This window comes from Amblyomma maculatum, chromosome 1 (genome assembly GCF_055883805.1).
Source record: "Amblyomma maculatum isolate TAMU_Amacu chromosome 1, ASM5588380v1, whole genome shotgun sequence".
NCBI lineage: Eukaryota > Metazoa > Arthropoda > Arachnida > Ixodida > Ixodidae > Amblyomma > Amblyomma maculatum.
This window is the reverse complement of record NC_139344.1, coordinates 252,891,887-252,919,817: the sequence shown is the minus strand read 5'-3', so window position 1 is coordinate 252,919,817 and position 27,931 is coordinate 252,891,887. Positions and strand designations below refer to the sequence as shown.

Genomic DNA, 27,931 nt, shown 5'->3' with positions numbered 1-27,931 from the left:
GGCCGGAGCGAGGCCCCCTTTCGGCGAGCCCACCGCGGAGACCACACATGCAAAAAGCGCCGCTGCGACAGGCCTCTCGTCGGCTGCTTTCCTTCGGCACGCCTCGACTGGCACGCTCCCGCACCAGCTGCTTTTCCTCGCTCCGTCTTTCCATGGGTCACCAGATTTGTCTCTAAGCTCCCAATTCATTCCACGGGACCGAGGAAATCTTTACAAGTGAGAGGCAATAATGCGAGAGCGTTGGGAGAGGCACCCAGCGTTCGTGTAGCTGTGTCTTTAGAAAAGCAACACACTGGGTCAACATATGCGTAGCAGGAAGACGAGCCTTCCTTTTGAATTCGCCCAAGAGGAGTAGTTGCGCGACCAATTTCGCCCGATCCCATCCTTAAACCACTCGGCCTTGAATCCCAGCCAACTATTTTTTACGCAGTGATGTAAACGGCCATTGACGGAATCCCACCTTTTTTGTTTTTAGCACAGTGGAGGCTAGCTCAACAGAGGCTTGTTCGCGTAGATGCTATCGGATAACGGACGTTTCCTTCGCACGCGGAGATACAGGGGTGAGGTCAGACGCGTGTGCAATGACGTCCGGTAAACCGGTATAAGTCTGCGCGCCTCTGCTATGGTCTATAATATTTTCCTCCTAGCACGACAGTAACATAAGTTATAATTGCAGCTACTAACTCATTACTATCACTGTTACACTTCCTTCAGCTAAACCTCTCACACGAGCTCACACATAGCTATCTTACTTTGAAGAAATTATTTTAAAACGCGTCACTTGCTCCGTAATAGCCACCTTGCGATATGATTTCCGTTCGGATATTGTGGCCATAACAGTATGATTCAATTCGCTGTCTGCAAATAGCCTACATTTTGTATCCACACAAAATATTCCTACCATTACAATCCTATTCAATCAGAAAAGTTAGTGGAAACAAAATGTGTTCAGAACTGGCAGTCTTCTTTTTTTATTCGTCGTCAATTTTCACACAGAAGTTACATTTAACGCCTCACTATGCGTTCCATCCCATCCTGGAAAAATAGGCTATGTGCAATTCCTTCCATTAACGAGGCAGACAGGGACAAAATTATTTAACATTTATTTCCTATCCAAAATATAACCTCTTTCAACTATGCTAATTCCACACTGCTGTTTTTAAGGTTTTCTAGCTACAATCGTACGCGAAACCCAGCAACAGGACCTTCCCCCGTGTGACTGCTGACCGAGCCAAGATGGCTGAACGCTCGATAAAAGGGTTGGGAAAGCTGAGGAAGAGCGTCATAGGTGGGAAAAAAGAACCACGACTCACGTGCAACAAGGACAGAGCAAACAACCCCGCGTTGTCCCGTTGGATCGCCCATCTTTTGTGGGTTAGCAGAAAATTGAGGAAAAGCCTGCTTGACGGATTCTCGCACAAGGTCCGTGAAGTTCTCCCCAATACACCACTACGCAAAGGCACAGCCTGATAAAGAAGATTACTACTGACAGCGGAAATAGCGAAACTGCACCAGAAAGTTTTTTCGCACATTACGGTGCCGACGGCGCCGTTCTTCGCGAAGAAACTTCCTTACAAGGTTTGATTTATTTTACACAGTATGGTAATAGCAACCCCGGTGTTGTTTTTTCTTCATCGGCGCAAATGTCGCCAGCGATACCGAAATATGACTGTTTTCGTGCGTTAGCATTAGAACATTCAGTCGAACGGAAACCTGGCGGTGACCATAAACCAGCCTCCGGGAAAGCAGAAAACAAACTTGCCATACTTATGGCTGCGATTCGTACCTACGACGGCGGGAACGGATCAACTTCACCTGCTGCGCTTTACACCACTCGGACATCGCCGCAGTGTTTCTCTTCGCCAGTCTCTCGCGCTGTGGTTTGGACAGGTTCGAACCCCTGACTGGTTTCGTCAGACGCTTGCAGGCGCAAGAAGTGCCATCTCAGTAGCATGGAGCCGGTCACACAGAGCGGCAGGAGATTTCAAGCCCCGCAAGAGGATAAAGAAATCTAAACTAACATTGGTGTGAATGAACTCACTTAGCCAACACAAAGCACTCGCGAAATAGGAGCCCGCATGCTCACGCATTATCACCGCAACAATGACACGGACCGCTCTCATTCAAGTCGCATTTCGCGTCAACTATGCGGGCGATTCCTAAATGACCAGAGTATAAATCACATTTCCAGATTATTCTGTTCCCCCAAATAGTCAATAGCGAAGGCGGTATTCTTTATTTCTCAGCCAATCTTAAATTTACCACAAGCACAGATGCACTAGGCTTTCACAACAAAATACTAAAACCTATCTATTTTTCTGGTCTTATCTGCACGTACTTCGCAGTCGTTATCATCTGGCTCAACCTCTCACGACTGACATGTAGCGAAAGTAATGCCTGTTTTCAAATCGGGCATCAGCTGCAAGCCTCTAAACTATACACAAATTTCACTGACCTGCCCATTCTAGAAGTTCCTCGAACACGCCATACAAACTCAATTCATAATTATCTCTAAGATCAAAACATTATATTTAAATTTCAGCACGGTTTTCGCAAGCGATATTATTGTGGCACATCAGCTCGCTGTATTTACAAACGACTTCTTTATGACACCGGGAGTGAAGTCGATTCTTTGGTTCTAAATTTTTCAAAGGCATTTGATCACCTCCCCCGCCATATATCCATACACTACTTCTCAGTTTATCACATCTTAATATTCACCATCCGGTTTTAGCGTGGATATCATATCGCGTTAACTTGACGTCTGTTATTGCCTCTAAATTCTTCAATGGCTCAAGTCACATGTGGTGCATCTCAGGGAAGTTCGATTGGTCTCTTGCTCCACCTAATAGTTATTAATGATTTATCAAATTTCGTATCTCCACAAATTAGAACGTTTGCTAATGACTGTGTTGCGTGCCCAACCAAAAAAGCCACACTGACCTCCGTATTTTACAAGCTGTCCTCGATTAATTCTTGGTGCTCATTGTGGCTAATGACCCTAAACCACTCCAAGACAAAGCTAACCTCCTTTACAAGAAATTCTTGTCGCACCCCAACTTCATACTGTATTAATAACAAAACAGTTGAAGCAGTAGAAGCATTGAGGAGCTTACCTTCAGTCCGACTAAACCCGCGAACCATCATATTAGTTTGATTCTACCACCTCCTAACCATTCTCCTAACCTCTTAAAGTGTAACAGTCGACATGCTCCCAAGCAAGAGCGCGGAAGCATATATTTACCTATACTACCTCTAAAATCGAGTAAACTTCAGCCATATGGCACCCGGATCAACCCTCCGTTATAGATAACATCGAATGCCTGCAAAATCGTGTTGATCGTTACATTTTTCAGATATTCTCGTTTCAGCACTGCCACGGCGTTAAAAGCTCGTGATAACTTTCCCATCGTCGCAACATTTGCCATCATCTGTTGCTTTACGACGATTTCCTTCCCTCACTATGAGAACTCTTCGCACACCACTGCCGTCCTTTCAAAATGAAACGCATCAGATGCTTTTGCTAAATCTTCCATATCCAACATCATCATTGATTGGAACCGGCTGCCTACTACAATCACACCTGAAATGAATAAACCATTTCATGAACACTTAAACATTGAGAGCGATGTGTAGTTTTTCGTCTGTTGCCTTTTTCATTATGTTCATTCTGAGCGTTGTTGTTCCTACGTATTTTGATACGTGTTGCCTTTTCATTTATTAAGCTTTTCTAGGTTTTTTTTTTTTTATTGTTCGGTTTCTTATGTTAGATGTGCCCTCTCGTATTTTCAAGTCTGTATTTTCGCCAACCTTCTAGTGAGGTCTTTTGCAGGATTTCTCGAAAGAAATCCTATATATATTTATTCATATAAATCATATATAACTCGCGTTGCCCATTTAAGGTGGCAAGTTGGAATACGAATGAACCTTCCAGTGTTCTTGGATGCCGAGCAAGGCATACAAACAGCCTACGCAGCCAAGTTCCTGCGGCTTGGTTAAAGCGGGGTGTTTATCTATCGGTTTGTCAGCTACGCTGCAGCGGAGCCTAAGTGTCCCCCAGCAATATTTAAGTTAAATTTGAAACAAGATGCTCTGGCAAATAAAATCAGAATATTTTTGTTCCCGTTGCAAACGACGCTGTATTGTTCTCTGGTCCGCTGACGAGCGTTAGGTTTTAGAGTACCTTATTGTTTTCAAAGCATGTATTGGAAAATCAGCTGGTAACATTAAAAGCTGCATTTATTAGATCCACCGCAGTGCAATATTTGACAAGGAGAGCGATTACATTAGGGATGAACGTAATTTCCTACGTCACTGACCACTGTTCTACGGCCCTCTATAATCCCATGCCGGAAGCGTTTCGAATGAAACGAGATTTGCTTAACCGTCTCTGATGCCGACTGCAAATGGGCGTAGCGGTACCCCATTCTGAATGTTATTCAATGTCATTCAATGTTGAATAAGCACCTTGTGAAGGTCATCAGTTTAAACTAATTAAACAGGCGACATTCGGCTGCTGATGTGAAGGAGGCGGAGACCAGTAACTGTCGGAGGTGCCTTGTCAAGACGGGAGCGAAATACTAAACATTTCCGGTGAAATCAATGCTGTAGAATAGAATCAGTGCTACAGAAATGCATACACGCCTTGAATGTTTCTTCTCGTACTTTTTGTTTCCTATAAGCCCTGAACAGCCACTAGTACGAAAGGAGGCAGGGCAAGCAGGTGATAAAGCTGCCAAAGGTTAAATCAGAGTGGCATATAGCACACCCCCATCGCCCCTGGCAGTCAGTGGCCCCTCGGCAAAGGCTGGAGAGGGCGAAGGGGTGCACAGCGCTCTTGAAAGGGCGCGCACTCAGAGGTCGAGGGCTTCGGCTGACGACAGTCGCCACCTTCTGCCCGATGTTTCCCTGTTGATTTTCTCATCGAACAGTGCAGGAGGTAATGCGCTTTTTATGGAAAGGAACTCCTGCGTTCTTCCGAAGTATGCACACGCTTACTACCATGTGCGTGATGTATACATATATATAATCCCGCAATGTCCATGAGCGATAAACACGCCGTCGCGAACAAACTTTGAGCTTGATGGAAAAGAGTCGCTTGATTTGTTTTTCTCCCCTTGTGACGAAACAAACAATAAGCGTTCACTGAACCAACTTGCGAGCCGTGACGAGAAAAGCACGAGAGGAGCCTCTCGTTCCCGGTACGAACGCAGAGGAAACAAAAGGAAGGAAAGGAAAAAGAAGCGAGAAGCGTGTAGCCTTCGAGCTCGGAGCAATATAGGAGCGGATGCTCTCAAAGAGGCGGTTCTGGCGGGAACATTTTTCGTGAGGAAGAATGGACAGAAGTGCACAAGGCGAGGTGGGAAAGCCTTTCAGTGCTGCTAGGAAGCGACACTTCGTCGCTCAATTTCGCACGCTGCGCGACTCCCGTGGCCAGAAGAGGATCGCGTCAGCCCGTAACAAGTCCAGGGCTGCAGAATTCCGCAACGATCCATCGATTCCATTCCACGCTTTTCATCTGCCCACTGCGCATGGAAGGCGCCCAACCATGACATTGCCGCACTCCATTCCAATCACGCCGCGCGTGAGGAACTGCGGAAGACGAAGCACGGGCTTGAAAAGAATTTGGACGGACACTTTTTTTTTTCTTTTTTTTTTTTGCAGTTCATAGACTCCGTTTGCCCCAGACTTCAACCGGAGTCTGCGTACGCGCGCTCGTTTCGTGTGAGCGAAAGAGCGGAAGCACGCGAAATTGTGCCGCAATACATTGTTGTGACAAAATTGCAAATTTTTTTCTATAAACGCAAGAGCGTTGTCTACACCGTTTGCTGCAGCCAGTAAGGCTAATAACAATTTATGCACTCGGTGAAGGTGCCGCAACGCTAGATGGGCGCAGCATACTGGTGGCGACAGACATTTATTTACTTATTTACAACATACTACTAGTCTCAGTTGAGGCTGTAGCAGGTTTATTACACAAAATCAACACGTGCACACTTTGGCCGACCAATCGACTGTGCTCGAAGTCGGGCGCTTTCCTGAATGCAGCGACTGACCAATGAGCACAACGACACGAACCCTGCGGCCAACTTCAGTGACGGCAACGGGACTTCTTGTGCGAGTACTGCACCAATGTCAACGCGCGCCTTTTAAAATGCAAAACGCCGTTCCGACTGCCGCACGCTTTAGCTGCTGACATGCTCAGATTTAGAATATGAACGACGAAATTTCACTCTGTAACTTCTCCGGGAAATACGTACGTATGGCTAAAACGGCGAACCGAAGAAACTTCAACAAGCGCACAGCTGGAAGAGGCTGAGGTCGTTTGGTCTCGCAGGCAGGAAAAATAATGCGTCCTTGCATCATTGCATAGCAGCCCCGTCAGGAACACGCGACAAGAAAGGGGCAAACAGGAAAGTAACGCAAATCAATATTGATCGCTTGCGCGGATTTCAAAATGTTCATTACTCACTCGGCGTTCTTATTCACCCTGAAAAAAAAAAAAAAAAAAAAAGTACCACAACGGGGCCTCGCCATCCGGCAAGAGGGAAAGAGCGGTTGTCGTCGAAGCTGTTGTCTAGATTACCAAGTTTCGAAGGCGTCACCTGGTCGCGTAGTAATGACAATTTGTACGATATGCCACACTGCACGACAGATAAATTCGTCATCACAGAGTGCCAGCGGTACTGTCCGATTCAGGGCAGCGCACATTCTGCCGTGTGCGTTTGATGTTCAACGAGGAACGAAAGTGAACCTTATGAGTACTTATATACGCTCGTTTGTCCAGATGCGCAAATTATGAAACTCTGCAGAGTGAAGGCCAAGGGAATACAAGCGCTTACTGGTCAGCATGCAGACGCCGAATCGGTTAGAGAAACCACACCGTAAGAAGGACATCTCCAACTCACTATTTGTAAGGCTTAAATTAGAGGTCTTTAAGCCGTGCCTCGTGATTCTTGTACAAAACACTAGCATGGGACATCGTTTGCACAAACACTCTGCTGTAACCACCGTTGTTTTTGCAATTTTACTATCGGCGATAAGGACACGACTTACGCACGTCGTTATCCACTAAAGGCGCAGACTGCAGGCAATTTCTTCCATTAACAAACGTGCGCTGCTCTTCACGTTCCCATAAGCGCCAAGCTAGTGATAACGTCACCAACAACCAGTGGCCCATGACGCGTTCGAGGTCGACGAATACAATCACTTCTATGGCTTCAGCAATGACATGTTGAGCAAACAAAAACCTAGACCTCCTCAAAAGGTAGTAGCTAATACTAATTAACGTTCACCTGAGCGTAGCCGTAAGGCTACAAACAAAAACTATGCAGCTAAGTTTGAACAGCGTTGTCTCGTGATGGGTGAAACCTCTGGTGGCTGTGAGCATTGGCATCGAAAATGCGACATCGGTTGGTGAGCGCAGCGGATGCGGCTCTCATGCGCTAAGCAGCCACATGGAGGTGTGGCTGCTTAGCGGAGAAGGGGTGAGGAAGGGCTCACCTGGCGCGTAGGATGAGGCAATGGGCGTAGACGGGCGCCTCTTCGCGTCCGACGAGGAAGACGACGTCGGCCGAGTCCCGGTCCTCCATGAGTCGGTGCAGGTCGTCCAGCAGCCGCGCTACTCCGGCCAGCGACTTGTCTGGGAAGTGCAGGGGCGTCGCCTGCGTCACGCGGCTGCCCATGGCCACTGCAGGTGCCGCCTCAGCTCCTCCTGCTCTGCGACTACCCACAGGAAAGCGGGTCTCGTCACCGAACTACGCGCCCAACCGACACAGTGTGCAACGCGATCGAGACCTCATGTACACCGCTCACACGTAACGATCAGATTTAGTGACTGGTCAGTTACGTGTCTCTATCACACGACGGACGGATTTTAACGCAGCCTACGCACAGCCATAGGCGCAGGCATAGCTTCCTGAGATGTGAGAACCTTGCTTCGCCCGTTCTGCGTCTGACGGTTCCAAGACGATGCTCTCCGCGACTTACAGCTTTTCTTATTGGCCGCTGATAACTGGCATAGCTTCTCCCGAGTCTACTTGAACCTGACGTTCTGACCTCCAGAGCTTGCAATAAATTTAGAACAATCATTATTAGGATGATGCACTCGGTATGCTCCAGCATTGGTGAGGCCTCATACTGATACTGCATTTGCCTGATTTTCTTTTCTTTTTTTTTTTTGTATGCAGCGCGCTTTTTTCCGGAACAGCTGGATGCCTATCGTGTTCTTAAAATTGTAGCAGCGATACGCGTAGTGCTCCCCTTAACAGAGTTTCGTCCGGAATGCGAGTGGGCGCTCCCCATGGCGCTCTTTCACTTGCTCGTTTTTATATATATATAAACTTGAAGTAGGTGACACACGATGAAAAAACAACACTTTAATCCGACGTTTCGGCCGGGGTCCGGCCTTTGTCAAGGAATGTAGAAAGAAGCTGTCGGTTCCCATTTCTTATATACATGCACAATCGAAACACGTGACCAGCCACTGTCAACAAATAAACACCAAAATACCAAAACAAGATTTCACACGCGTGATGTAATGGCGGTGCAAGGTATATAGACCGAATGACACGTGTTGCGCTTAGGTCATGCATCTTAATATGTTGCACAAAGAAAACAAGATATATCACTAAAGAGACTGTTGTCACTATCAGGGCACAAAACAAAATATCGCGAGGTTATAATGGGTGGAGTACATGTCACATTTAATCCTGCAATATTCAGGAGGGGGGGATTGATCAACTGAAATATCATTCTCATTGGTAGGCGACAGTAGCAGATAACACGTCAGTAGAATTTAACAGTGAAATATAACTGTGATTTAGCGCGGTACACACACACACACAAAAAGTAAACAGTCACTCAAATCGCGGCATGGTGACAAAACTCGATTTTCTGGATAAGTTGTAATGATCAGTGCATGTTACGGCGGGAAGCAATATGACAGTGAGAAACTGGCAAACATGAAAAGATCAGTGCAAGTAAAGCATGACATACTGTGAGGGGCTTTGGGCTGTGACCGTAAAAGCGCAAGCGAAGAGGCAAACAGTGCAAAATGGAGCCAATGTCGATTAAACATAATATCTTTTAAGAAGTAGCACCATTGGCAACTTCTTAAAAGATATTATGTTTAATCGACATTGGCTCCATTTTGCACTGTTTGCCTCTTCGCTTGCGCTTTTACGGTCACAGCCCAAAGCCCCTCACAGTATGTCATGCTTTACTTGCACTGATCTTTTCATGTTTGCCAGTTTCTCACTGTCATATTGCTTCCCGCCGTAACATGCACTGATCATTACAACTTATCCAGAAAATCGAGTTTTGTCACCATGCCGCGATTTGAGTGACTGTTTACTTTTTGTGTGTGTGTGTGTACCGCGCTAAATCACAGTTATATTTCACTGTTAAATTCTACTGACGTGTTATCTGCTACTGTCGCCTACCAATGAGAATGATATTTCAGTTGATCAATCCCCCCCCTCCTGAATATTGCAGGATTAAATGTGACATGTACTCCACCCATTATAACCTCGCGATATTTTGTTTTGTGCCCTGATAGTGACAACAGTCTCTTTAGTGATATATCTTGTTTTCTTTGTGCAACATATTAAGATGCATGACCTAAGCGCAACACGTGTCATTCGGTCTATATACCTTGCACCGCCATTACATCACGCGTGTGAAATCTTGTTTTGGTATTTTGGTGTTTATTTGTTGACAGTGGCTGGTCACGTGTTTCGATTGTGCATGTATATAAGAAATGGGAACCGACAGCTTCTTTCTACATTCCTTGACAAAGGCCGGACCCCGGCCGAAACGTCGGATTAAAGTGTTGTTTTTTCATTGTGTGTCACCTACTTCAAGTTTATGACCTACCGGACCCATTCGAGATTCAACCCCCTCCCTATATATATCTACATATATATATATATATATATATATATATATATATATATATATATATATATATATATATATATATATATATTACGTAACCGATTTCGCGGTCATTCTGGAGCTTTCTGTTGATTTTCGCCCATCACCCGCTACTCTTTAGCGGTTGCTTTTGCAGTAATCACGAACACTTAGGCAGTCCGAGAAAATCAAATATTCTGCGTCAACAACAGTCGCTGAAATACGCTGCCCGCCATTTCGAAAACAAACGGTCATGTAACATTACGTCAAAAGAAAGCTGTGTTTTGTTTTAACTACTGGCCCCACCTAGCTTGCGTAAGGCGGTGATATATTCAGCTACGAATTCGCCTGGCTCTGCGCGATGATGGACGCGCTTAAAACTTATACCACAGAGATATATTCGCCAACTCTGTGTACGACAAACTTCGAATGGATCATGTGCAGACACCGAATACGAAGCACGTCAATACAGTAGCCACCCCAGGTGCAAAGTGCAGCGCAAGATGACGGCGACAGATGCACCGACGGGGAGCAGCATCGGCGGCACGCGAACTCGCGATCGGGGGAGTGCGGCCCAAGGAAGGCGCGCGCCGGCCAAACACGCGGGGAACACATCCCGGGGACATTTGAGCCGAGAGAGCTCCGTCCGCGACGGCCCCTTAATAAAAGCCAGCGCCAGGAACAAACAGGGTGGCCCTGTTCATTTCCTGAAGCACCCCATCGCCGCCGCATGTTCTCTCGCGGTGCTTGCGTGCCTCGCGGCTTCAGTCAATAGCTGCCTTCGCCGGCTCAAACAGCGACGCGTGGACACTGGCGCGCCCTTTATTGCCGGCTACTGCTCTGCATGAGAACGGCTTCCCGACACTCGAGATGCGCGGACGCTCGCGAAATTCGCCCGCTCCCGAGGCTCCGACGGCGAAAATGGCCGCCCCTCCCACCCTCCGCTGTCGCGATCCTGCCTGCGAATATTCCAGCAGCAAGGTGAGGGCGAGCGGAGAAGCACCCCTCCAGGAGCCATATTCGCTTAACGAGAAACGCCAAAGCTGCGCTCTATCGCCTTCTCTTCCGAGGCAGCGCAGGAGCGTAATGACCGCCGGGTGTTCGGCACCGGAAGCGCTCCTTCGACGCGTCGACTCATCGCGGACAGGCGTGTGTGCTCAATGTCCGAGTCGCTTCCTTACACGATAGACTGCTACACAACTATTCCCAGCAGAAATCAGTATTCAAGCGCCAGTAACGAGTGAACGTAACTGGCAATCGGTCTCCTCAAGTCGCATGTGCAGGACAGAACCTGGAAACTTCCCGTGTCACTGCTATTCCCCGTTCTACAAAGAATAAAACAATCATTAATACTATCATTAGCCCTTTTCGTCCACAAGAGGACTGTTTCTATTTGGGGCAGCTACGGTGACCCTGTCCCAGCAAGATTATTATTGATTTCCTGACTCCCTACGCCCTTCAATTGCGGCCATGTTTCAGTCTCCTTGGAGTACGCTTTGCAATTTCTCTTGCATGCTCCCTCGGCAATTTTCTCCTCGTGATTGGAGCTCGGATTTAATCTAACGCAATCTCCCTATTTATTCCCTATTACTTTATATTCCATAGCTAAAAGTGCTGTCCTCAATAATCTGATTCCAAGTGTATTCGTTGGCCTTCAAGTTTCGACCCCACAAGCGAGGCTTCGACGCATCGCATCTATTAGAGAAGCGCGCATCAGAAGAAAAACTTTCAGACAAATTGGGAACAGGTAGAACATCTACAAGTACATCGCGAGAAAAGCCGAAGAAACCAGCGAGTAGTACAAGCCTTAGCTGCCATCACAGGTCGCAAGTTTTACTCTTACGTGCTGGAAGTCATCGCCAACAGTAGCTGCTTTCTGTGGTAAGTCTGCTGGGGCATCCAGTAATGCTAAGAACGGAGAAGATGGTAAATACTATAGTCTGAGGATAAAAAAGTGGGCAGGGCGTCACTCTAGCTTCAAAGCGAAAGATGTGTGTAGTTGAGGTTTCGTCACATAAAAAATACAAGTTAATAAAATGTTAAAAAAAAAGCAAATAAATACGGCTCAGTACGCCATAAAACTTTTCGACTTCGTCTTGCGCCAACAGGCGATGCCAACAGCTGTTAACAGGCTTATTCTGATAAAGTGTGTCAAATGTTGCAAGCTTTGTTCAGCAAAAGCCCAAACAAGGCGAAGAAGGTGCAAACGCGTTCTCGCGATACTTCATGGATGAGTGGCACGCTGGAACATCCGCGTGTGCGCGTCGAAAAGGCCTCCGTGTCGATCAATAACCTCAATCATACTATACTAGTTTTACTATATGATGGAGCCCGGACATAAGGAATGCACCTAGAAAGCCACATAAAGACATAGTTCGGAGATTGTATATCCTCTTACCTTCCTTCTCGCTAATTTCAAGCAAATATCGTCAGTTCTGCGAAGATTATACACTCAGTGTGTCCCCTACCCCACCATTGCCTAATTGCAAATGACAAACATTTAACGCGACACAAAATATGACGCGAGTGAGTCGTACGCAAGAAAAAAAGAGAAAAGAAGCGCAAAGCTAAGGGGCAAGTGCGCTGCAGGCAAACGCGGCATTCCATGCACCCTGTGCAGTTTTCACGTCAACTTCTCAGGCTTAGCCTCTGTGTAACAGAAAATAGTGGACGGAAGTAGGAGCAGTATTCAGTTTAAAAAAAAAAAAAAAAAAAAGCACACATAACTTGCGACCGTTTTACGCAGACCAAAGCTCAGAGATAAAGTCGCGGCATCATCGGAAGTCTGCACACTGATGAAAGAAGTTTCGATTTGGAACCACTAATCTGATATTATTTGAAAAAGACATTTCGGACTACTGTATAGTGTACCTCCTGCGAAGAGAAAACTGACTTCAAAGTTCAGAACCAAACAATGCCATGTATACTGACCAGGAGTATACGCAATCTGTGCTTGACTGAGTTGACCGGCCTATACCGCTATTGTGCAGTGGTTGGGCGCTCGACTACTGTATCCAAGGATGCGGGATCGAATCCCGGCCACGGCGGCCGCTTTTCGCCTCCGTGCGCTGTGTGAGGTCAGTGCACGCTAAGGAACCCCAGATGGTCGAAATTTCCGGAGTCATCCACCACGGCGCCTCTCACAGCCTAAGTTTCCTGAGAAAGGAATTATGGTGCATGCCCGGACTTACTTTCGGAAATGCGGTTTTGTGCCTAAAATCAGAGGTACAGTCGACATTAGAAATAAATCAGAGAGCCATTGGACGATTAGTACTGGGTGCCCACGGCAAAACCACAAATGAGGCGGTACAGGGAGATATGGGCTGGGCATCTTTCGAAGTACGGGAAGCTCAGAGTAAAATATTATATGAGGAACGCCTGAGGATATTGGACAGTAACAGATGGGCAGCTAAGGTATTTAAATACCTCTATCTAAAAAGCGTTGACTCACAATGGAGGAAAAGAACTAGGAAACTAACCAGTAAGTATGCTGGTCACAAGGACGAAGAAATAAAGAGCGTTAAACAACAGGCGAAAAACACAGAAGGTAAAAATTAGATAAATTCGATGGAAAAGAAATAGAGTGTGGAATTATACCGAAAGTGGAAAAGGCAGATTAGGAAGGAAGCTTTCTTTGATAACTCAAGAGGCAGTGCCCTACTTTTTAAAGCTTGATCAGGGTGCCTTAGAACACGCAGCTACAAAAAGAAAATTAACAATGAAGATGACTCATGTGCTGTATGTGGTAACTCCAGTGAAACAATTGACCATATTATACTAGAATGTAATGGTACCCATCCGGAAGTCGATGCAGGCGCAGTCACTGTTCCTAAAGCTCTGGGGTTTAGAGATAACAGTGGCCGGGTGAATAAACCGGCGGTGGAAGGTAGCAAAAAACGACTGGAAGATTGGTGGCTTAAAAGCAGAGAAGTGATATAATGTTAGTAATGTAGGAACAAAAATTCTATAAATAGAATGATGGTATAGTTAACCAATCTAAAACAATAATTAAGATATAGGGAGAAAAATGAGCATGATAGCTGCTGCTACCACCCCGTTTCAAAGGGGACGCTCTTGTATTCCATCCATCGATCCGTTGCTTTGGGACGCGAAACCACACCATAGACTGATTTTACCAATCGAGCTGGCATTTTACACCATTAGTGTGAGAAGTCCAATTTAGAAATTTTTTTATATTCATAAAACAATCAATTCTCTGGTAATTAAAAAACGGTGTTACTGGTGAGGCCTACTTTATAGTTTTTAGCCTTTTATCTTTTTATTTTCAGAGTCTAAAGTCCTGCTTGTTGCTGGCTATTTTCATGCCAAGATCATCGAGGCATTTGTATTACTACACTGGCGTGCGACATCACCCCGCTGCAAGAAAAAAAAACGGCAGGGAGGGGGGGCATTGCCGCAAGCGCATCTTTTTTTTTTTTTTGGTCGATGGTACACACCCCGAACGCTGCCAATGTGTACGAGCGAAGCCAGCATAAAACGAAAGAGAGCGCTGCGATAACAGTTTAGTGCCGCCTCGAGAAAATAAAAAAGCGCAGTGCGGATATGCACGAGCACTCCGTTAGCGTTCAGCCGCAGGAGCGAGCGCAGCGCGCCCTCCGATCACCGCACGGTCGCGCGCCATTACGCTCGGATCTCAGGAACGTGTTCGGTTTCACATCCTCCGCGTAGACTTTCCATCGCATCTGTCAGAATTTCTGCATTTTACAACGAGCAGACGAAGGAGCTCAAGGTAGTCGTTCATGCCCCAGGGTATAAGTATCGGATAGGCAGTTGAAATTTCAGGGCAAATCCGTGCGGTACCACGGCCTCATCAGACTCTCTTTCTCTCCCGCAGCTACTACGCCCACCGCCTAGGCCCTGTCACAGCGAGGGAAGTGTGCAGGATACTTTGGTACGCTTCGACGCAGATCGACGCTATACTTTCCCGCGGCTGCATTCACGCCTGGAGCAGTGGAAACGGTGGAAAGAAACGGAGCCGAAATGAAAAGGAGCAAAAATTGGCGCCGCTGAGATGACGGAGGCGACGACCATTGCGCATGCGCCTTTGTATCATTGCTTTGTGACCGCATTGTTGCCTTTAGAATTTAGATCACTTGGTTGAACTTGTAGCCGGTTTAGTGAGCGTGCAACCGCCGTCATTAAACTAGCTAAAGAGGCCACTTTACTTCGGTTATTAACGGTGAGACGGTAACCTTTAACTAATTGGTTGGTATTCAGGCTTCAACGGGAACAGCAGTGCGGGGCAAATGGTCGCAGACATAAGCGAAATTTTTCGCTGCCGTGTTACGCATACAAAGCCGAGATAGCACAGGGAAGGGAAAAAAATGCAAAATGTAAAACCAATTTATGCGACTTAAAAAAAAAGTAAAACAAAATTTATGGAAGGTAGAAGAGCGAACCATCAGCTCGGGGCAAAATAGTCTAAATTCTTTTGCTGATGATATCGCGCCCTCATTCCGTTCGGGCACGCGAGCGCTGTTTACTTTCAAATACGGATGGTCAGATCACCTTCGCTTGCTTTTACTTCTTTTTCATCGTCCTTGTCGTGCTTCCCATTTCCTTAATTTCAATCTACATTACTTGGCGCTCTGAAGCCTAGCACGGCCGTAGCTCGCGGGATTTGCGGTTCTCTTGTAACAGGTTTTATCTAAAGGCTCCGCACTGTTAGCAGCGCCACGAACCGTGCACCGCATCAATTTGCCCAGGGCCCACACGAGTTCGCAAACCGCGTCTGAGCGTCACAGCGAAAGGAGGCCGCCGGTGACTTGTGGCCCGGACAACGGCCTCAGAGGAGCGCCGTAAATGGCGCTTCGAGTGCGAGAGATTGTTTGGACTGCACTCAGTATGTGCTGTGTGGGTGCGCACCACACCGCCCTCTATCCGGCGCATTTGGAGCAGCGCGGACTACTGAATCGTTACTTCTGCTGCTCTTTCACTCTATGCGTGAAACCTTCTCTCGCGCAGTCGGCGATCGTACGTTGGCCCGACGGAACGCCGCGTCAACAGCAGCAAGACGCAGTATCAGTACTGATAGAAAGAGAGGGCATTTTCACGCTTCATCTGGCTTGGTTTGGTTTATGAGGTTTAATGTCCCAAAGCGGCTCAGGCTATTAGAGATGCTGTAGAGGAGGACTCCGAAAATTTCGGCCACCTAGGGTTGTTTAACGTGCACTGACATCGCATAGCACACGGGCGCCTTGCTTTTCGCCTTTATCGAAAAGCGGCCGCCGCAGCCGAATTCGATCCTGCATCCTTGGGCACAGTATTCGAGCGCCGTAACCACTGTGCCACCCTGGCGGCCGAGTGGAACGATGTATTTCAAAGCTTGAAATCTCTCGCGCGTTTTCAGTTCACAAAAAAAAAAAAAAAATGCGATTACACTGTCTGCACGTCATAATAAAACAACCAACGGCCTGCAGAGAACTGATTAGTGTCCCGTTTAGGGTAGGAGCTGTAATCTGCGCCTCTTTTCTTTTCACTCTTGTGTTTTCTTTCTTCACATAACTCTCCTCAAAAACAAGGTCTTCTGAGAGTATTTGCTCTAAACGTAAATGTCATCTACACAAGCATGAGACGCGTGAAGTGTTTCAGTATTTCGATTATTAAACAAATGCTCAGAACTCGCACTGAAATGAGCTGCGAAAATCCCACCGAGCTGCTTGGACAACATGCAGACCATGTTCGACCTCTCTCTGAACGCACGCTGACTCATTCGCCAAAAAGCGACGGTACACTACGGCTGGCATATTTTAAATCAGAAAGAATTACGGCAAGGATCGATCGAGCCCAGCGATGTTCTGGCCTGGATGGCTAGTATGTGCTGCCTTGCAACCAAGTCCAGGAAATGTGCACGAAGGCTTCTATTTTGCTCGTCTTCCACCACGAGCCGCGTGACGCTGAACCCTCAAAATCAAAGCGGGAATTTTGAGCGCACCCCACTCAACGTTACTAGAGCCATCCCACGGCCACCTGAAATAAGTGGTGAGCTCAGGCAGGGCCGGTTTCGAGGGAGGCAGTGGAGAGATTTTGCAGCAAGGGGGAAGAGCCAGCCTTGATTGTCACCATGCTCGTGCACAGTATTTCTGAACGCTCCGATTTTCTCAAAATTACCAGTTTCAAATGTCCCCCGAGTTATGCTGTGCTCGCTACTTGCGGCCAGCAGGTGGCGCCAGTCGGTTAATTAAAATATGGGAATCTATGCGACAAAGAAACTGGAGGTACATGACTTGTTTAGGGTAAAATAAAGCAGTCCACTGATCGCTAGATGGCTGAAGGTAGCTATTCAACTAAAGATGAGGCAAGAAAAGTATGCAACCACATAAGCTTTGCTGTGTAAAGAGAAACAAGGAAGGATGGTACGGATTCGAGATGCCGAGGGAAAATGCCTGGATAGAGAGAACGCTGTGAACTATATTACATCATTTATAGCTGAGTCATTAAGAGCGACAATTGGTAATCTCCCCAAAGAATAGGGAGCAACACAGGACAGCAGAACAAAAAGCAGCTTAGAACTGACGAATCTGAACTGGAAAAAAGGTGGAAGCAAATCTTTCTAAATACAGATAAGCAACCAACAGCGACACAACATTACGTTTCAACCCGTCGAGAGCCAAATATGTTGTAATAACAGATCAGAAAAAAAAAACAAAACAAAAAAAAAAAAAAAAACGAATGCCCGCGAAGTCACTTATACATTAGGCCGCGCTAGGCTGCTGACCATACGCTTGCCTCTAACAGCTCCCAATGTCACGAGCCGGTTATCAGAACTCTCCGTTCTAACGATTCGAGTGCTGACCGTTCCGGGCAATTAAAATATGTAACTTCGTACAGGAACCAGACGAATCTTCCTGGGAAGTAGATCGGACAATGTCAGTCGAGAATGCCGCAGAAAGGGGACTATCCCGCGATTTTATTTCCAACGCCATTTGCGTTCCCAAGAGTTCCAGTGAAGCTGCCCTTGCCTAGCTTGAGCTTATATCGACCTCGGTATACCTAGCTCTCCGAGAGCCAGATGCGATAAGCGGTCGTGAACCGATTTCGAAAGACATTTCAAAGCATCCTGTCTCCTCAGATGGCCAGCCTAATACGGTTATTTTTATGCATAAAACTTGACGGCTCTTTCATGGTGTTAAATCTTTCTCTATACAACAGCGTTTTCAACAAATTGGCAAGAAAGAAAAAGAATAAAAATCGCAGCGGGAAATCATCAAAGTCGTGAACACGTGTCTAGTGCGTGGCCACGGCGGCACATCGTGCAGAGTGCACGAGCTGTCAAGTAACTTACCTGTGGCTTATGCATATGCCACTTGATATTTTTGTTGTTGTTGCCTTGAGCTGCAAGGCGAAGATTGCGGTCGCAGCCAAACCCTTGGACTTATGCCAATATCTTTCCCGATATAGTAAATCCGTACTGCCAACTGTGCGGCGAGCCTGCCACCTTAGGCCATATAATCTGGGACTGCGCGGAGTATCCGCCTCCGGCAGATCTAGTACCATCTCCCTCACTGGAACACTGGGAAGCTGTTCTCGCCAGCCGGGACCCAGACGTCCAGTCCCGGGCCTCGGCAAGAGCGCAAGAGGTCGCGGACAGACTTGGACTGCCGGCCACCTGGAGCAGCTGAATGCAGCCCAAGGCAAATACCAATCGCTGACAAATAAAGTTTTCTCTCTCTCTCTCTCTACCTTAGAACACAGAGGCTCTAATTGTTAGTCAGCGTTTGTGCCATTCGGCTTTCTTTAATCTTTCCTCCATACTTTCGTTGCGTTCACGCTTCAAAATATTTTGTCCTGGTGAAACCATGGAGTGTGACCAGCACTCGGGACCTCTTGGAGCGTACCGCCTAAGGCGCGAAGCTACGCTTTCGTCATCATACGCGAGTTCATTTCTCGAGTGTCTCGCGCAATGTTTAAGCAAAAAATATGGCGGTTGACTGTTATGGCAACGGTTTCTGTCAGTTTCACTTTCTTACGTTTAAGACAGGGAATCGGCTAAGCTGATTTCAGCATCCTTCATTACGCCTTGTGCGCGAGCCCGGATTCCACCACTGCTGGATCTATTTTCCATTCGCCGTCTCGTTTAAAGCTCACTTACTGGTGCCTGTTGCAACATGGCAGATTTTGTACTGGGCGCCTCAGAATGCAAGCATATGATTTCAGATACATGTTAGAAAGGAAAACAGCCATTATGATATATTTCGTAGTGTAACAAAAAAAAAAAAAATAAATGGCTCATTGCATGAATTACGCGCTCTTTGTCAAAAGTTCGAAGCTCACCGCGACTATGAACCATTGCGCGACTACAGCTAGAAGCGGGAACGTTGCCGAGCGGCGACGCTGTTATCAAAAAAGGCCTGCCGGCAACACGATTGCACCGGGCGAGGGTGCATGCCTCTCTCGGTTTCCCGACATCTCACTACCACTGTAGGAGGGAAATACATTTTTTCTCAATAACTTCTCTACGTTACCTTTTTTTTTTTTTTTTTTTTTTTTATCACCATCTTTGTAGATACTTTAAAGGTTCTGTCGGAGCCTAAGATGGGGGCTATTCGCAAATACATAGTTTAATTAGTTCTACTTTTCTCCGACGTAGAGTCCAGAGGGGTCGAGATACTGGAAATAAGAAACTTCCATCCCCAAATCTCTTCATCTGGGTTAACTGTTACGCATAATATTTAGCACTAATTGAAAGAAAAACTTTTTGCCAGGCACGTATTAGGAATTACTGCTATGTGTACACTTCAATCGGGGAACTTTCTGCGAGCCACTCAAGCTGAGTAAAGAGCGGAGGGTCTGATCAGTGTGCCTCGTCTTCAGCCTCTGAGGGCATTGTCACCGCGTCTCGGGTGTCCCCATCGGAGCTGACAGCGTCTATATACGGAGGTCATGCAAAGTAGCGTCAGCCGCAGGGAGGCGAGTTGTTTTCCGCCCAGCGCAGGACACATGAGACGCCCGCCAAAGTGGCTCCAACAACGACACGAGGCGCACATCACTGCAGTGTCGGGTCCACGGCGCCAGGGCGAACGGACACTAGCTGTGCTGCAAATTGTCTCTTCACCCGCGCAACGCGAGAGGCCGGAAGAAGGAGACATGCCAGCCGAGCAGCGAGGGGGGCTGTTCCGCGACTCGGGCGATTCCTCGCAGAAACTCGATATTCTTCGCAGGGAAGAGAGCCGCGGAGCCCAATCCGAGTGCGCGGGAACCCAGGGCCCGAAATGAAAGCGGGGAGAGTGGGCGACATAACAGGAAGGAGGGTTCGCGCCCGAGACGCGAGAGTGGGAAACACCAAAATAGAGAAACAAAAAAGTAAAAAGGGGGCAACTTGCCAAGTAAAGAAGCCGCCCATATGAGCTGGGAAAAGAAATCGATCATCTCCGACCAGCGCGGCCATGAAGCACGACTGCGTCTAGCCAACTCCGCGCGAAAGGAGTTGGTGGAGCTCGCTTCTGTAAATGCGCCGCTGCTGCTTCTTCACCCGACTGGCTCCTTCGGGGTGATGTATTGGGCTGCCGACAAAGCGGCGCTGCTCGGATTTGTCCGCAGCCTTCTTTATTTGCTCTAAATAGGGCCGCCCGCCCGCCTTTCCCGGCGCCGCTTGAAGCGCCGAGCACAATTCCCCCGGCGCTGCTGCTGCTGCTTCACGCGCGACGCGCGGAAGACGTCGCGGCGCACTCGCGTCACTGCCGCCCAGACATAGCGGAGGAAAAAAGAGGCAGGCGAAGGAGTCCGATGTGCTTAGAAGTTCACGGGAAAGCAGAGTCAGATTCAAAAATCGATCGCCGCTGTTAGGTCTGCACTGCAAATCGCGCGGCGCATTCGCCAAGACGACAGCGTGGAAAACGCGCGGGCCTCTCAACCGTTTCGGTGACGCCCACATTTTTCCGACCTTCTCGTTGTCTGCCGCCTCGGTTGCTGAATAGAAAAGGAAAGGACCGACTGCCTTCTCCTCATGTTCGCGCGCGGAGCGAAATGAAAGATTCCTCGCGACTCTTGGCCGGAGAAGGGTAATTTTTTCTTCTTATATGTGTGCCGTAAAGCCCGAAGATATTGCTGTTGTACGCATGATGAAAACGCGCGTCGAACCACTTGCATACCACGGCCGAGGGCCTTTTGTACTCACACGAAGTTGTACTCGAGAACATATCGCATCAAGGAACCTTCTATAAGCAGATGACTGATTAACATATGAAAAATGACTGCACTGGAAATACAACCGAAAAAAAAAAAGAAGAAAAACCCAGCAAGCAATTCATCAGTGGATAATCACCCCTCAACTAATGAAGACCACTGCAGAATCATGTCACTTAAAGCACTTACATATCTCGTCGGCTACTTGAAAGGACTTCAGCAAAGTCTTGCACACACAACGTGTTTCCGTGATGCCATATGGCCGACATGTAACTTTCACGCGATGCTTGCCAGCCGGACCGACTACCCACCAGAAAACTAAAATATCAGAAAACCTGCCGTCAGAAAACGAAATCATGATGCCCGAGAGGATACCACCGAGTCTAGCCTTTCGCGCATTTTGTTTTTACTTTTTCTCGGTGAAGTCGTCTGCTATAATGCGGATTGGGTATCCGAAACAGACTTGAAGCAAAATCGACTCAGTGAAAATTTGCAAAAGGCAGCGCGGATCGGTTTGTCGGACAGCCAGAGGGGCATGGCGGAGCACTCAATTAGCCTACGGCAGGGAAAACAACGTGTTTCCTCCGGCGCTTGCACAAGGGACAAGGCTCCAGATGAGGGAAGGGCGGCGCAGTTTGAGCCCGTCGGCCGGGCGGGGATCGTCGACCCGTCAGCGGCCGATCTGTCATCGAGACCGCGGCGCGACCGGCGGGGCCTCGGCGGCCATCCATTATTCGGCGTGGTCCCGCTCTGGGCGCTTCCGCCGTAAATGAGCCGACCCGAAGGGCTAAATCAGGCCGCGGTCCGTCCGGCGAGCTGCGCGCACGAGCGTCGCGGTTGGCCTTGAGGCAGGCGGCTCGCATCATTCGACACAGCCAGGGCCGGCGCCGGTGTCCATTAGCCGCTTCCACGGGGCCGGAAACCGCGCGCGCGGACGCCCTCGCATGCAGCGGTTCCCTCCCTCGTGGTCCCTGTGAGAGCCTCGGCTCGTAAAAACAGTCAGCGAGGGCTCCCCTCGGCCTCAGCGGCGCATTCTTGACACGGACCCTCTTAGCTAACACCCGCGGGCTGCCACTCGGAGCAGGGTCGAACAACACCGCGGCGAGCAGACCGCGAAGCTAACGGCACTGGATGTTACGACCCGTGTTGCGCGGCGACAGACAAATGATTCGAGGAAAGCAGAGTAACATGACATGGCAGCGAAGCAGCATGCTTTTTGAGGCGCTAGGAAACGAGGCAGAAATTCGCAAAGCATCGCTTCCGTTTCTCTACCGAGCAGATCTGACGGCGCTCATAAAGTTGCTTGCAAGCGCGTCTCGACGTCTGCAAAAGTACGCGCTCAAAATATTTGCGAACATCTTCCACGAACAATAACAAAATTGCCCTAAATGTCCACGAGATCCCGGAATTTCTAACGCGGTGAGCGTAAGCAGTGTGCAGATACCTGCGGCCACTGTGATATGCCGTACACTTGCACAGCAACGTCACGGCATCCCGTTTTACTGCGGCTATTTTTGCAAAACAGCCGCATGAGGTTATTCAAACATAAACGCGCCAGCGGGCGAGAAAACTTTTTGAGCAGGGGCTTTGAAGAAACATGCACGTCAGCGGCCGTAAACAGAACGGGACGCTCAAACGCGGCATTCGTACCGTATCCTTTCACTATAAGCAACGCCGCGGGGCTCTGCTCGCCGCTTTCTGTGATTGGCCAAAGAACGTGCAGAGCTTCCTGAAGCCCGAAGACCGCAGCAACCACGGAGCGAAAAGCGCTGGAGGAGGCCAGGTCATTCCGCGCCGGGCCTCGCCGGTTTGTATGAAGTGGCCTGCCCCTCACGTCGCGCTCCGGACGAAAACAAAATAAACGCGCCGCCGCATTCCTCCTTGGCAGGCGCTGAAACTAGCGACAACAGACGGACATCGCTAGCGGAGATAAAAGGGCAGTCGCGGCGAAACGACGACGTTAGCCAGGGGAACACGCGGGGAATGTGCTAGCGACGAAGGGCGCGAGCAAAGAGTAAAAGAGCGGCCCTCGTAACAGGTGCCCCGTGCTGCTGACCAGGCCGCCGGCGCGGCACGGCAAAACGATACGCAAAACACACGCGTACAGCGCGCGCGCCACGGCACGTTCGCTCGCTCACGAGCTGTGATCTCGACTGCAATACACTGCGACAGAAGGGACAATGAGAGATAAGAAAATGCCGAGAATTACCCTGGCTATCTTGGCCGCCGCTCCACCGGTAACTCACAACACGGGCGACGCCATGACACTCGTCGGACGGGTTGCCCAGAAAAGGTGAGACGGAGGAGCATGCGGAGTAAAAAGCGACCAAACCACTTCACGCGAGATGGTGTGCTGCGGCGAAACACCCTTGCGTGGGGCGTGTGGGCGAGGCTCGGCTCCGTAGGTCTGTCTGGATGAACAGGGCTCAGCGCCTCGAGAGCGATGGCTCCGAGCAGTCAGCCTCATCGCGCTGCTTTTTGTTGACGCATAGCGTAAAGGCGAGGAACGCTAAAGAGTGGCAGGAAAGGAGTCAAACACGTTCACATGAACGCTACAACCGGACTTTTTATTTTATTTACTGACAAGGTCTTTAAATAGCTCACCTTTATGTAGAGCGCGCAATATTGCGATATTATAAAATTAGCAAATCTGCTAAGCGAAGTTAATACATCCCGACTGGAGCTAACTAAAGTATAGGATGGGAGCACTTTTAAGGCTCTGTCATATTACAATGTTGTGGCCTGCTCTGCAAGCACATAGAAAGTCTTTGTTAAAAACATCCCTTAGATAACCTCAGATCTTTTCTATAGCAGCTAAGAATTCTGCTAGGAAAGATATGGGGCAGAATTTTTTATGTTGCACTTGTACACCTTAATTTGTGAATTGATGTATCCATTGATTGAAAGTGTGCTCGTAAGCTTGTACCTTTCTTTTTTTTTTTTTTTTTCCTCATTCTCCATTTTCCTTCCCCGAATGCTGAACTAATTTACGATGTATCAAATCCCGGCCGCGGCAGCCGCTTTTCGACGGAGGCGAAAAGCTACACGCCCATGTACTAAGCAGTGTAAGCGCAGGTTAAGGAACTCCAATTGGCCGACATTTCCGGAGCCCTCCACTACGACGTTACTCATAACCTGAGTCCCTTTTGGACGTTAAATCCCACTAACCGAACTAACCCAAACAATTTACTTTCGTGCTACTGAAAGTGTTTCTTGATATACTTCTCCACTGCCACGGCCGAGCGTTCAAGACGCCGATTTCCGCTATCCAGTTAGGAGCAACGAATTCGCAGGCGCTGGAATTAATCCATGTCAAGCACTTGGCGTTCTCCAGTCAAGAAGAGCTAAACTGGATTCTTATAGTTTCTTCTCATTAATAAAGATGCTGCTGCTCTACTCGTACTCCGTTCTTTACCATACTGCATCGATTCACGTGAACATCACCGATCTAGAATTTTCCCTCGAACGGCGAAGTAATAGCAGCTTCCACTTTATCGAAAGTGAATTCGGTGTAAATGTTAAAAACCGTCGTAAACACACACAACCTCATTCATTTTCTGCAGCGAGGAGCAAGAGCAGTAGCGACAAGGAAGGCTGGTTTACGATATACAGTGCTCCTACCCGACCTTAACGTAATCCCTTGTTTGCAAAAGCGGACTCAAAGTGCGAAACCATTTATCTTGCGTTCTTCAAAGCGTGGAGAGTAAAGCGGCCTCTAGCGTTCGAGCACTCTGGCCTCGTACAATGAGGAGACGCGAAAGGGGCAAAAGAAAGAAGAAAAAAAAAAAAAGCACGTACCAACGAATGAGTGGAGTTCGCAGAGGGTTTAATGCCGTTGTCAGGTGCAGACATGTTGCGTAGCGAGCAAGTGAAAAACATAGAAAAATAGAAAGCAAAGCGGCCCCAACTTTGCGAGCCAAGAACACGCTGCTGTGCCGGGCTGCAGGCTGGCCGAGCAGCAGCAAGAACGGAGCGGCGACTCGAGGCACCGGTGCATTTGCTGGCTAGGCTGGCGCGGTGCTGCCGGGCCCAAATGAGCAGAAAATTTTCCCTCTCTGTGCCGATGGTTCGTAAACAAAAACAGGCAGCCCGCTCTGCTTTGCTCATTTTGCTTTTTGCGTGTTGTTCGTCCGCGCGGAAGGAGTGCACGCGCTCCTGGCATCGCCTGGCCCTTCCTTCCCCCCTTGGCCTCCTCGTTCGGTGTCAGCCGCGTTTTTACCTGATGGGCGAGTCATTAGAGGCCGGCGCACACTTCGGGCCGCGCGGCGTATAACTTTCTTTTGTCTCTCTTTTGTCGTGTTCCGCGTGCTCTGGAAGAAGGAGGAGGGGGCGTTTATTTACGCTTCAATTTCGCCCAGCTTGTAACAGGGCTTTATTAAATAGCTGGAAGTACATATCCTTAATCAACAAAGGACTCGCTCCCGGAATTACCATCTATATGTGCAAGCAGTGCATGCTGAATAAAGGGGACCTTATTTTTTTCTCGCACTAAACTTCGTTGATGCGTGTGTACTCTATGAAGTGAAACGAAGTTTGAAGCAAGAAAAAGAGTAAGCAAAGTCAGGAGAGCCTTCAGCGAGAACATGTGACAATGTAGAAAGAGCACACAGTTATATATAAGACGCCTTTTCTGTATTTCCCGTGTGTATGGCCATACCCCGTTCGTGCCGGTGCCCTTGCACCGCTCATTTCGCCCCCAAGTACTGCCAGCTGTTGCAAGGGCGCTAATAAGAAGTTTGTAAAGAAATCAATTCGCTTCAGGATAGGATATTTTAGGATAGTTCAAAGACAGTAGGGGCTCACTGTACTCCTATAGAGCGCCTTTGGTTGCAGAATTTGCCCGTGCCTATATGACCGACCGTTCTTTTCGTTCTTTCAGGCTAGACAGCGCGCATGGCTTCCCTGGCTGCTCTTAATTCAACTTAGCGCCAGACATGGTAGTAACTGAATTGGTGTAATTACATGACATTAAGGCAATTACTTTGGCTGGTAATTTGTAATGTTATGCATTACTTTTGTGACCTGGCAATTTCGTAATGTAATTATTTAGCGCACTATTCTAACAGTAACAGCAATTAATGACTACTGAAATTACCTTTCATAAACCCGACAGCGGCCCTTAGCGTCGGCAACTCATTGCTCTCTTTTGCACAGTGAAGGGCGCCTAAAAAGCAGGAACTACGCTTGATAAGCCTATAGGTGAGCGCAAGGGCAGAAGTGCTCGTCATGTCGCTTGCAACTCCAGAGCCGCAAGGTGTAAGGCTGTGTTTATATTACCTTAAGGACAGATAGAGAACCGAACAGAGGTTGAGGGAGAGCTTCAGTTCAGGCGCACAGACTTCAAGGAGTGTTAGGAGGGCGCGCGGAGGAGCTCCCACAGTTTCATTTCATTTCATTTCGTTTATTTCACGTACTGAAAGCACATGAGGGGGCGAGAGAAAAAAGCTGCCTTGTCGACAGCTTGACAAACTCGCGCCCCCTGCTATATCTGCAACGTCGGCCAAATAGTAAATACACAGTGGTTCCGGTTACATTTATCGCCACAAAGCTGCGTTGTGCGGAGTTGTGTTGTTCCGTGTGGAAACACGCACGGTACGAATATTCCCGAATGGAAGCTGATAGCACCGCCGAAGCAACCAATGACCTCTTACAGAGGCATCGAACGGTGCGCCCATGTTCTGCACAAATGCGCTGGGGTAGAGGCGCAAAATGTCTGGAAACTTTGAATATCTTGAAGAAAAAAAAAAAAAAAAAACATTTTTTCTCCTTTTGTCATGAAAATTTTGAAATTGTGTAAAAACTTAAACACGTGGCTAGAGCAGCGCAGATTTCATTGAGAAACGGGGAGGTATTGAGGAGATTGAGCTGAGGCAGCGTCAGTTTAACTCTGCAGCTCTTGAGCGATGGTCTAGAAAAAAACGCAGTTCCTTGGATTTTCTCTTGTGGGTGCTGTTCTTCCCCTATGCAAAGCACCCACTCACTAGTTTACTTGATGACAGCATTAACGATCCTAATACTTTTTATTGTTTCATTGACGTAGAGTTTCTTGATATCCAACTGAAAATGTTTACATAACAACATTTGCCTTGTCCAATGCGTCACGTTGGAAAATCCATGCTCAATGTTCGAGTAGATCCATATGTATACGTGTATTCCCCGTCTGGCTGCACAAGTCGCGAGAGCTGGCTTCTCTGTTAATATTTACTCAAGATAATACAATGAGCAAAATGTTTTGTGCCCGCATCGCTAGATCAGATGTTAAGGTGCCCAAATATTGAGCGCGATGAGGCGGCTTCGCTCCCGGTCTCAACGGCCGGGTTTCCATGTGCCTGTGTAGTGTGCGATGTCAGCGCGGAGTTGTCGAAATTTATGGCATCCTTCGCTACGGCGTACCTCGCAGCAATGCCCCTTTGGGGCACTAAACCTCATACACCATATGGACATCACTGACTTGTTATGCCTCAGCTAGCATCCTTTTACTGCTGTTCTTTTGGCATGTAGGATAATATATGCGTGCGGTTTAAAGATATGTGCCATACGGTAACATGCAGACACAACAGTTTGACATGCACGAAAAGAAACAATCGTAATGCACAGGTGTTTAAAAATAAAGCGAAGCAGAAGCTGCTTCAGTTAGCTCTTTAAATTAGATGAGCGCACAGCGATTTGTTGATATGACTGGCGACAGAACAGGCTAATCTGTGAGGTTCACTATGGCTGACAGGAAGAAGGGAAAACGCATTGGAAGAGTAATTATATGTGAGGCGCACACATGCGAGCAATGCTTAGAAGCATTCAAAAACGTTTCTCGGCTAGTAAACTAACATTCGCACGACTGCGTGCTGAACGCCAGCATCCAACGTGAGATTAA

The 27,931-nt window shown here is 48.0% G+C and overlaps 1 protein-coding gene across 1 annotated transcript in view; it reads right to left on the bottom strand.

The window, feature by feature from the left end:
- The window catches only part of LOC146206249 (kelch-like protein 20), a 208,613-nt gene extending 185,221 nt beyond the window's left edge, over positions 1-23,392 (bottom strand). Inside the window, exons 1-2 of the mRNA XM_084587003.1 lie at positions 23,270-23,392; positions 7,504-7,725 (exon numbers count right to left, since the gene is read on the bottom strand). Of these exons, the coding sequence (XP_084443129.1) occupies positions 7,504-7,685 (182 nt within the window). The 5' untranslated portion in view covers positions 7,686-7,725; positions 23,270-23,392. The remainder of the gene's footprint in view (positions 1-7,503; positions 7,726-23,269) is intronic.
- Positions 23,393-27,931: the final 4,539 nt, after the last annotated feature.